The following is an 11,683-nucleotide window of genomic DNA, read 5'->3' on the forward strand; positions in this document are numbered from 1 at the left end:
TAATAAATCACATTCCTGCACCTTCGGGGGGCGGACCCCCCACCAAACGAAAACCGAATGGCCATGCTGCGTGCGAGCCCGGCTCATGGCGCTCGCCCCACCCCTCATCCGCTCGTGCGCGTTTCGGCCTCAACCTCGAGCCCATGGCGGCGCATCACAAGCATGCTATCCATTTCCTCGATTACCAGGTGCAAGTCTAACGATCGTTCGTTATCCCTTCGTCATCCCCTGCCTCGCTGCTGCCTTTCTCTCCGCGGCAGTTGCAAACCGTACCTGGCCATGCCCCGAGGTAATATACTCTCCCAACTCGCCAGGGCGGTGGATACTCGTAATGGAATGCTGACGATTATTCTCGCAGAGTACGAGGAGGTTTTGCGTTGTTTGTCCTCCCTCATCACCAAACGCACTCGAGGCGATGGCGCCAACAGGGGCGACCAGTTCGATCTGATGTTCGACTATTTGAAGGTCCGTTCCTAGCTTTACGTTCTTCACCTCTTCGTTGGTTTTGTTGGGTGGTTCAATGTGCATGATCGGTTTGAATGCCTAGATTTTGGATTTGGAAGACGCGATTTCTCGGCTCAAGGTTATCCATGTAGCTGGGACCAAAGGAAAGGTGGGAAATTTTGGTTCTGTTTTGCTGTTTGTATCAGTCGTTTTTTTAAGCGGTGAAAGGTGGTGATTCAGGGTTCCACGTGCACGTTTACGGAATCAATCCTCAGGTCTTGTGGGTTCCGTACTGGACTGTTTACTTCGCCTCACTTGATCGATATACGGGAGCGGTTTCGACTTGATGGGTAAGGATTCGAGCTTATGCCTGGAGTAGGCGCGTTTGTTTCTGTTCAATTTAGTTTGCAGTAGCAAGAAATAATATAGTTCTCAATGCAATATCATCTGTGTGTTGAAGACAGATTCCGTTAATTGCCTGCAGTATTCATATTTTTCCTTGCAATTCCATACCTCAAGTGGCACTGACATTGCTTTGTTTCTTGATGAGAATTTCAGAGTAGAAATTTGTGAAGATAAGTTTTTGGACAACTTTTGGTGGTGTTGGAATAGATTAAAGGTACTCACATCCACAGGATTAAATGTTTTTAGTTGCATGTGGTTTTTTTTCCTCTTAAGAATTTTTCTCTTTGATATTTAGCACTAAGGTTTGTGCTTTCTACGGTTAGTAATGACAACAGTTCTGTCCCTAAATGTTTTTGTATACTTGTATAGTGTTATGTTTGAACATTATCAATGCTTTTCTTCTCTCACCTTTTCAAGTCTTTACCTCCATGTCATTGTTTTTCTTTTAATTTCTATGCCAGATTGTGTGCTGATTTCATCAGTTGGCTTAACATTGCTTTATTTGCTTCAGGAGAAAACTGGTGATCATTTACAAATGCCATCTTATTTCCGCTTCCTTACACTTCTAGCATTTAAGATATTTTCAGCAGAACAGGTTGAGATTACATTACTTTTTGAATTTATTATTGCTTTATTATTTTACCATATATTACCCAATCTTTGCATGTTTGTTTCCTCTGTTATTGATTGTGGACCTCACTAAAGGAAAGTTCAACTTTCTGCTTTAGTTTTTCTCATCATGATGATAATGAAAAGAACTATGTACTTATTTTGCTATTATCCAAGTTATGTTGTTCTTAATTAGAGAACCAAGTTGTTCAAAAACAGAAGATGTTATTGGAAAGTTTTTTCTGATGGTTAAGCTACAAAACACAATAATGAAACATAGCAGTTGGTGCAAGGTAAAACAATCAACGAAGTTACAATTCTCAACTCTATTGTAATCAATTTGATGACAATTTAGATAATGATATAGCATTCTTAGGAACTTCAAGGATAGCTAAACAGAGTTTAGAAAAGGATGAAGCTTTCCTAATTTTCATTGCTCTTATACCATGGATATGGAGTTGGTTCTCTAAAAAGAAATGCATATTGAAGTTGGATGCAACTTGAGTAACTTATATTTTGGATCTTACTTCAAACATGAACTTTGAATCACAAACATAAGAAACTGCATAAATTTCTACAAATGATGATGTCAAACCATATTAGACTACAGAATTGTGTCTTAAGGATATCTTACATTATGATGTCAGCAAACAGGCTGTTATTACTCTTCTACAATTATTTTCTTGTGTTAACATAGTTGGCTGATCACATGCATATTTTTGAATTATTTCTGGTACTAAGTAGAATCGGTGGTTTGCAACTGATCAGTATGGTTGTCTGATTTGAAATGAGATAGGTTGAAGTTGCTATTATGGAAGTTGGTTTAGGAGGAAAATATGATGCAACTAATGTGGTGAGCACATACTGGAATTCATTAAAAAAAATTAATATTTTCTTTCAGATAATTGTAGTGGACAAGTCACGGAATCATAATAGTACATTTCTCATTATCAGTTTCCATTGTCATATTTCAGGTGCGGGAGCCAATTGTTTGTGGCATAACCTCCTTGGGTTATGACCATATGGAAATCCTTGGTTAGTTCCTGACCTCCTTATCATGTGCGCTTTAGCTCATGTCAACTATTTTTGTTTTTGTTTTTGTTTCTAGATATCGAGAATGATCTAGTAGCATTCTATGAGATCATGGGTTGCAACTTTTGACCAATAATTTGCAGTAGTTAGGCATACCAAGTTGTCTATGTGCTGTTTCTGTTGGTTAAAATAACTATTTTCATGATCATCAATGAACAATGGCAGCAATCAGAAAGTAAAAGTATCTTATTTCTTCATATCCTATACTACACATAATTGATGAATGATCAAAATCTGATTTGCATTGAAAAGATGTCTTCAAAATGATGATATTTGGGGAATTTGTAAACTGTTTTTTGTTACAACTCTCCATGAGCAGGAAATACACTGGGCAAAATTGCAGGAGAGAAAGCTGGTATCTTCAAGGTTTCGTTGTTTCACTGATAATATGTTGTCAAATGTCAAATTTCACATACTTTTTCTCCATAGCTTCTATTTCATTCTCTCAGAAAGGAGTGCCTGCATATACTGCACCGCAGCCAGAAGAAGCAATGACAGTGCTGGTAGATAAGGCTTCTCGATTAAGTGTAAGAACCTGTTTTACAATTATGGTCAATCAAGATACTAATTCTATAACTGGAGTGATAAACTTATAGTATTCACATGTGAACCACACTTCTTCTCATTTCACCACAGATTTCACTTCAAGTAGTTTCACCTTTAGACCCTGGACAACTTGGAACTCAACATCTTGGACTAGATGGGGAGCACCAATATATAAACGCTAGTCTTGCTATTGCCTTGTCCAGTACATGGCTTAAAACAACTGGAAATTCAAAAGGCATAAACTTAGACCAAGATGTATGTGGTTTCTTATTTTTCCTATTTTCATTTTTTTATCATGTCAAACAAATAATCACAACATTCTTCATGGCGGCTAGAATTTACCTGAACAGTTTATCAGAGGCTTATCAAGGGCCAGTTTAGAGGGGCGAGCACAGATTGTTCCTGATTCATTTGCGCAACAGCTAAACTCCAATATTGGAGACTTGACTTTCTTCCTTGATGGAGCACATAGCCCAGAAAGTTTGGAGATGTGTGCAAAATGGTTTTCTCATGTTTTAAGAGTTGACAGTTTAAACTCGGAGAAACAAGCTCTTAAGAACAATTACATCAGAAAGGTAAAATTTCTCTTTTTTTCACTTGCCTTAAGCAGGAAAAATAGATAAGGCCTATCAACATCCTTCTAAGAGTTTCTGCTGCAGGGAGGTCACCCTAATTCACTGGGAAAGGAGTATTTACCTATACTTCTATTCAACTGCATGTCAGTTCGAGACCCACAACTCTTGCTTCCACGTCTGGTCAATACTTGTTCACACCTTGGTAAGTGAAAAGATGAAACTTGTGCTTTGGATGTTGAGACATTAACCGACGTATTTTTTCACTTTTTCTAAGTATTTGTGCTTAAATTTTCTTTCAATTTTGTGTCCTCTAAATGTGTTCTTGTTTCTCATATTTCCCCTTTATATTTGTTCATCTGGACATCTTTAGCATTTTTTCTTTAATCTGCTCTCAATTGACTTTGTTTACCTCTTAAAATTTGCACACTGTGAACAACTTCTGGAATTGTAGCTATGGTTTGATCGTGCTTGAAGACATTAGGAGCATTCTGTCCATATTTTATTTGTACTATTAGCTAAAAATTCCTAAATGCCAATTTTCTCCACCCCTAAAATAAACTCGTTTTTATTTGTATATCTTGTCCTTTGATTTTGAAATCTTTTTTAACACAACAATACAATTCATAGCTTATTTAATAAATTGTAGTTTGACATTTGACCCCAGAGTTTACCAAATGTGCATCAATTTGATCTTGAAGTTATCATATGTTTCGGTTTGGTCCTTATCGTCCCTAAACTTGTCCAGGTTCATCCACAATTGTGGACAGTAGTAGAAACATGCGAAGAAGAATGAAGCAGATAATTTGCCTGCCAAGAAGAGAGTGGGAGATGTGTCGTAGGGTGGATATATAAGGATAAACAGACAATTTTAGCCTTACCAATCTTTGCTCTCTCGATCGCATGAACAATAACTGACCTTGGACATGATTCGGTGAGGTGTTTGGGGATGTCTGGAACCAAAACAATGCATCAGGTGGTTGATACTTGATGCACATTTGGTAAATTTTGGGCCAATTTGAGATGATTTGTTCAAACTTGAATGGTCAAATTTGAAATTTTGATTACTAGAACTTGCCTTATTGTGTTTGCCAATGTATAATAAAGTTTGTCAAGTACTTGCCAATTCCCATGAACTAGCTATGTATGGTTGTTCCAGGCCTTGAGAAGATGATTGTAGATATTTGTCTCAACATCTATGAGTAACAAATGCTCACTTATTAATTTCAGGAGTGAAATTCCATAAGGCTCTTTTTGTGCCAAACCAATCAGTATACAACAAAGTAAGTTTTGATGCAGCAGCACCACCAGCTGATGCCCATCAAAGTGATCTGTCATGGCAACTGACACTACAGAGGGTATGGGAAAACCTAGTTCGAAGTGAACAAGGTTCGTCATATTATGTGCTTGATTTTTCTTTAGTTTATTGTAGGCCTTGTGATTCATTTTTGAGATACAAATGTACCTTCAAATTACGGAATGTGTTTGCCAATGTTCAATTGCAGTCATATTTACTTCATTAGCAAATTTTGATGTTAATTCACTGACTATTTCAGACCCAGGTGAGACTAGTGAATATGGTGGCAGTTTAGTATTTCCTTCTCTCCCATTGGCCATAAAGTGGCTCAGAGAAAGTGCTCTTCAAAATAGATCTACTCAATTTCAGGTATGAAACTAGTTTCACAAGTTAATGGAAACGTTTAGGTTGCATAACTATGAAATCCTTGAAAACAAGAGCATGATTCCCGTGCATTTTCAGATATTCCACTTCTATATTAGTGTTTGAATGAACTTGGCATCTTATTAGCGACAGTTTATTGTCATATATTGACGATGAACCGGCAGTATGGCGATTTACATTTTTAATGTAATTATGGTCATTGAAAATATAAATTATGTCCAGGTTTTTAAGATATTAACCACAGTGAGTTACAACTGCAACTCCACATCAATTGAGTGTATCTGTGCTCCATATTTCAATTTGTTTGCACTGCTCCCTTGAAAATTGAGCTAATTTCTTCAATTTTTTTTTTAAATTTCAGGTTCTAGTAACAGGATCCTTGCACCTCGTGGGTGATGTCCTGAGATTAATCAGGAAATGATACTTAGTCGATTCAATTAATTTGCTGCACCATATTCATAAGGTTCACTGGTTCTTTGTTTTTCTAGCGACTCGAGCAATAGGTATTCAATTTATGGCATTCTTCCATCATCTTTTATATGAATAGTCGAGTCGCTTTAATTATTGAAACCCTCTGAACTTTAGGAGGACATTGGCAACTAGTTTTGAATTATTCTCACTTGTTAAAATTCTTGTTCCACAGCCTGAAAAGACAGCAATGAAGATATGATTCATTCTTGAAACTTTATAAAGAAGTGTGTACCATAAACGAGTTGTAACATTGTTTCATTGTTCCCAATAAATGTGTTTTCTGTAAAATATTTTGACAGAAACTTTTACAATGAAAAGTTTCGTAGGAAAAAAAAAATTATACTCACTGTCACTTCCTGTTTTCCCGGAAGCCCTATCCTAAATCCAAGAACCATGTAAAGCCATGAATATTCTCCAAGATGATCAGTAATTGAAGTTGTTGAAGAGGTCGAACGCATCCTGCCATTGATGGTAATCTAGCTCCAGCCATGCCGACTCGGGGTCAATGGAAGACAATGGTACCGCAGCTAAGTCTTCCTCCGTCAGTTTTGGCCATGGCAATGCAGCTAAGTCTTCCTTCGTCAGTTCTGGCTCAACCTCAGCTAAGTCTTCCTCCGACAGTTCCAGCCATGGCAATGCAGCCTCAGCTAAGTCTTCCTCCGACGGTTCCGGCCATGGCAATGGCAATGCAGCCTCAGCTAAGTCTTCCTCCGACGGTTCTGGCCATGGCAATGCACTTAAGTTTTCCTCCGTCAGTAAATCTGGCTCAAACTCCGCCACCGCCCCTCCCACCACCTGTTCGACCAGCGGGCACGGCGGCTCCACCAGCATCCGCGCCTTCTCCCTCTCAATTCTGCTGCTCACCAACACCAGCTTGAACTCCACCAACCTCACGAGCTCCGCAGCCTCCTCGATCCTCGTGTTGCACATCCTCTGCCCGCCGGTGGACAGCACCTCGTGCAACAGCAGGTTGGTCTCCAGCTCCCAGTTATCTTGCTGCTGCCGGTGGATCTGGTCCTGCAACTTGGCCACCCGGAGGCGGAGGAAGTCCGCCTGGTCCATCTTCTTGCGGCCCTGGTACGGTTCCGGCGCGGCCCTAAGCCGCGCCAACACGCGCTTGGCCTCCGCCGGCGAAGGCCATACCTCCGGCTCCGCCTCCTCCGGCCTGTAGACGACGGCGCAGACGTCGACTCCGCAGAGGGTGGCCAGCTCGCTCGTCTTCTTGAACAGACTCTGCCTCCGCTTCTTGAAGGTGACGCGTCGCGTGGCGTCGTGGGCGATCCAAGAAAGCGTAACCTTCTTCCTCGGCATCCAGAGGATTTAGCTATTCTAATCGACCTTGTTCGATCGACGAGCTCTAATTTATAGGCGAGTTGAGGCAAGGAAATTCGAATCCAGTCAGAATTGAAACTGAATAAAATATTTCAATCAGAATCCTTGATTGAAACTGATTAAAATATTTCAGAATCTAATAACAATGATTATTCCGGCATTAATTAATTTTTAACTACATTCCTTTTTTGGTTGTTTGATTTGCTATTCAAAATGTCATCCTTTGTTTTGCCGATCCCAACGTATACTTTTAGAATAGAATTTAGCATTCAGCTACAATATGATTTTTTTTCCAAAAAAACAATCATCTATATATATATTTCTCTCACATATTAAATAACTTACTTCCCAAATACCTTAAATCTCATATTTTACGAATCAAATATCTATAGATATCGTGAAATATTTTAAATCCAGATTTTAAAATTAAATATTTCAACAATCAAATATTTATATTATTATTATTTTATTTAATTAATCTAATTTTATATTTAAATAAAATTAATTATATATATATATTTTTTAAAATTTACTTTTAAATAAAATTAATTACATTTAAATAAAAATAACCACAAAATTAAATGGACTACCATTGTCGTGGGCTCCACCCATGCACCCACTATTGTTGTTGCTAGGGATGACAATGAGTCAGATTTAAACCCGGCTCCATATTAAACTCATCTCATTTGGGGTGGGTTTAAACTTGGTCAAACGGATTACGGGACGGGTTTAAATCTGTTAATCAGGTTTAGAAGCGAGTTCAAGGTGGATTACGGATTTTAATGAACCTGCTCTAAACCTGCCCCCGTGTATATATATATATATATAGCGGGTTAGCGGGTCCAACCTGCTCCAAACTCGTCGGGTTTTAAGCGGGTTTGGGGCGGGGTGGGTCAGGATTCGGGTTCATATTTTTATTAGCGGAGCGGATTTTAGGACTGATTAAATCTGATCTGAACTCGTCTCGTTGTCATCCCTAATTGTTACTGTAGCTTTTCGTTGTTTTTTTTTGTTTTATAATTTTTTTTTTAAAATAGAAATCATCTTATAAAACCATCTACCTAATCTAAGGGAAAAAATCCTCGTTAAATATCCTAAAATATTCAGTCATCATCTTATCTTCTCACTTTCTCTTTCGAATCTTCTGTCATATATATTTCTTGGATTGCCCCCACGGACTAGCATATTTACATATGATATTATTATAGAGTCGATTTTTAATAGGTGTGAAATAGAGTGCAAGTTATTTGACCCTATGTAAAGGGTTATTCTGTTGGACGAAAGTCTCTATAATTTACTTTTCTTTCAAATCACATTGGACAGTCTTAGAACGTCTCTCGAGTGAGGGTTATCATCTTTTACTATAATATATATTTCTTAAATCAAATATATATATATATATATATATATATATATATATATATACCTCGTTTCATCTCACTATATGATGGACGAGAGACACTTAACATGAGTGTTATTATGTTTTGCATAAATATATATTTCTTGGATTATTTATTCGTCTTTTATTTATATCTCATTGGCTCTACTGATTTTGCCCACGTGGGGCATATTGACATGAATGAGATGGATCATGGGATCATGACCCATAATGTATTACCTCCCCTCCCCATTAGCCTCAATATATAGGGACATCTATCACATTTGACCACGTATATTTGGTGAGCTCCTAGCTAGGGACATCGATCATACTCGACCACGTAAATTTGGTGAGCTCTTGGGCTAGGGACACCAGTCACACTTGACCATGTAGATTTGGTGAACTCCAGGGCTAGGGACATTAGTCACACTCGATCACGTAGATTTGGTGAACTCCTGGGCTAAGAACACCAGTCACACTCAACCATATAGATTTGGTGGACTCCTATGTTAGTGTTGGTTGCTACTTGAAAAGCCTAATGGTTCCACTGTACAAAAATTTTGTACAAAGGTCTGAACCTTTTCCTAGCTACCATGTGTTCTTTTAAATTAAACTTGGATCGCCTGCGGAACTTAATACGTTTGATCCAAAGTTTAATTTATTTGTTCTTTTAGGTTTAGACTTGGATCTCCTGCGGAACTTAACACTTTCGATCCAAATCACCTAGGTTATTAATTTCATTAAATATTAATTTCCAAAATTGACTTCCAGGACTGCATGGCGAGACACATGACCTTCTTGGATATGGGAACAACCACCACCGCCTAGACAAAGCCTTTTAAGGAAAGCTATTATTTAATTTCCTTAAATAACTTTAGGTCAACCAAAAAGAACAATCAAATCACAAGGAAAAGAAAAAAAATAAATAAAAGAACACAACATCGAAAACAAATTCAAAATACTAGAATCACATGCCTCTTGTATTTGGTATTTTTACATGAAGATAAAACTAGTATGATGCGAAAATTAAATACTAGTATACCTTTTCTTTTGCAAGCAAAAACCTCTAGGTCTTCTATCGTATTCCTCTTCTAACCTTGGACGTTGTGTGGGCAACGATCTTCCGAGATGAGAAACCACCAAGCACCTTCTTCTCCTTTCTTCAAGTTTCGGCCAAGCACAATGCTTCCAAAAGATAAAGATCTTTTTCCACCAACCAAGCTCCAAGGGATGTAATCTTTCTCTCCTTCTTCTCCAAGCTTAAATCCGGCCACCACTTAATCTCCAAGGAGGAAGAAAGGTTCGGCCACAAGGATGGAGAGAAGAGAAAGGGAAGAGGCCGGCCACACCAAGGAAGAAAAGAGGGAGAAAATAATAGCGGTTGTTCACCTTGAAGGCTCCCAAAACCCCCTCTTTTATAATCCTTAGCTTTGGCAAATAAGGAAATTTAATTACAATAAAATTTCCTTAACTTTCCTTGATATGAATTAATTAAGAAAAATTAAACAAAATTTCCTAATCCTTCATGTCATGGCCGACCACCTCATGGAGAGCAAATAAGGCAATTTTCAATCAACAATTAAAATTCCTTATTTGTCTTCGGAAATTTTAAAAAATAAAATTTCTTTTAAAATCCCTTCATGGTTGATAAAAAGAAATTTCTATAATTTTAATTTTTCAACATGTGAATAATTTACAAAGAAGAAAAATAAAATATCTTTCCAATCTACAAATAAGGAAAGAGATTTAATCTCTTTCTTTAATCTTTTGTAGAACCTTTTAAAAGAGATATTTTAATTTTAATTGTTTCAATAAATTATATCTTTCACATAAGAAAAATTTAAATTTAAAATTCTTTTTTAATTTAATAGGGCCGGCCACCTAAGTTTGGGTTCAAGCTAGGGCCGACCACCCATGAACCAATGGTTTGGCCGGCCCTAGCTTGATCCACAAGCTAACTTAGCCGGCTCCTACATCATGGGTATGAAGGTGGGTATAGGTGGGTATAGTACTCTATAAATAAGAGGCTACGATAGGGACCGAGAGGAGGAATTGATTTTGATCTCCCGATAAAATTAAGCATCCCGTGTTCACCCCGAACACACAACTTAATTTTATCAATAATAATTCATTCCACTAGAGAACTATTATTAAACTACCGCACCAATCCCAAATTACATTTTTGGGCTCCTTCTTATTATGAGTGTGTTAGTCTCCCTGTGTTTAAGATGTCGAATGTCCACTAATTAAGTGAGTTACTGACAACTCATTTAATTAATATCTTAGTCCAAGAGTAGTACCACTCAACTTCATCGTCATGTCGGACTAAGTCCACCCGTAGGGTTTAACATGACAATCCTTATGAGCTCCTCTTGGGGACATTATCAACCTAGATTACTAGGACACAGTTTCCTTCTATAATCAACAACACACACTATAAGTGATATCATTTCCCAACTTATCGGGCTTATTGATTTATCGAACTAAATCTCACCCATTGATAAATTAAAGAAATAAATATCAAATATATGTGCTTGTTATTATATTAGGATTAAGAGCACACACTTCCATAATAACTGAGGTCTTATTCCTTTATAAAGTCAGTATAAAAGAAACGACCTCTGATGGTCCTACTCAATACACTCTAAGTGTACTAGTGTAATTATATAGTTAAGATAAACTAATACCTAATTACACTACGACCTTCCAATGGTTTGTTCCTTTCCATTTTGGTCGTGAGCTACTGTTTATAATTTATAAGGTACTGATAACATTATCTTCTGTATGTGACACCACATACTATGTTATCTACAATATAAATTAATTGAACAACTATAAACAAATGTAGATAATTTGACCAAATGTGATTCTTTATTCAAAATAAATGTTTACAAAAGCTTAGGCTTTCAATATACACTCTAACAAGGGACACTAGTCACTCGACCACATTCATTACATAACATGGACATAAGCATAATTATGCACTTAACATAAACTTAATCACTACTTAAGTATGAATATAATCGTAAATTTTAACATAAACATGCAAATTCATAACGTAAGCTTAGGCATAGACTTGTGCATCAACATAGCATGAGCATGCATAACAACTTAAACATGACATAATCATAAATCTAAACCGAAATTAGTATG

General features: G+C 37.3%; 2 protein-coding genes across 2 annotated transcripts; one reads left to right on the plus strand and one right to left on the minus strand.

The window, feature by feature from the left end:
* The first annotated feature begins 42 nt into the window (after window positions 1–42).
* On the plus strand, window positions 43–6,097 carry LOC122015440 (folylpolyglutamate synthase-like). Its single transcript, XM_042572319.1, has 16 exons — window positions 43–289; window positions 359–465; window positions 548–613; window positions 685–794; window positions 1,003–1,063; window positions 1,361–1,444; window positions 2,255–2,311; window positions 2,433–2,493; window positions 2,870–2,916; window positions 3,000–3,077; window positions 3,187–3,351; window positions 3,447–3,671; window positions 3,756–3,873; window positions 4,899–5,057; window positions 5,225–5,334; window positions 5,711–6,097. The coding sequence occupies exons 1-16, from the start codon at window positions 58–60 to the stop codon at window positions 5,768–5,770; spliced, it is 1,740 nt and encodes a 579-aa protein (XP_042428253.1). The 5' UTR covers window positions 43–57; the 3' UTR covers window positions 5,771–6,097.
* A 146-nt stretch (window positions 6,098–6,243) lies between these two features.
* Window positions 6,244–7,131, minus strand: LOC122039059 (agamous-like MADS-box protein AGL80). Its single transcript, XM_042599071.1, has one exon. The coding sequence runs from the start codon at window positions 7,129–7,131 to the stop codon at window positions 6,244–6,246; it is 888 nt and encodes a 295-aa protein (XP_042455005.1).
* Window positions 7,132–11,683: the final 4,552 nt, after the last annotated feature.

The sequence above is a fragment of the Zingiber officinale genome, chromosome 1A (genome assembly GCF_018446385.1).
Source record: "Zingiber officinale cultivar Zhangliang chromosome 1A, Zo_v1.1, whole genome shotgun sequence".
Taxonomy (NCBI): domain Eukaryota; kingdom Viridiplantae; phylum Streptophyta; class Magnoliopsida; order Zingiberales; family Zingiberaceae; genus Zingiber; species Zingiber officinale.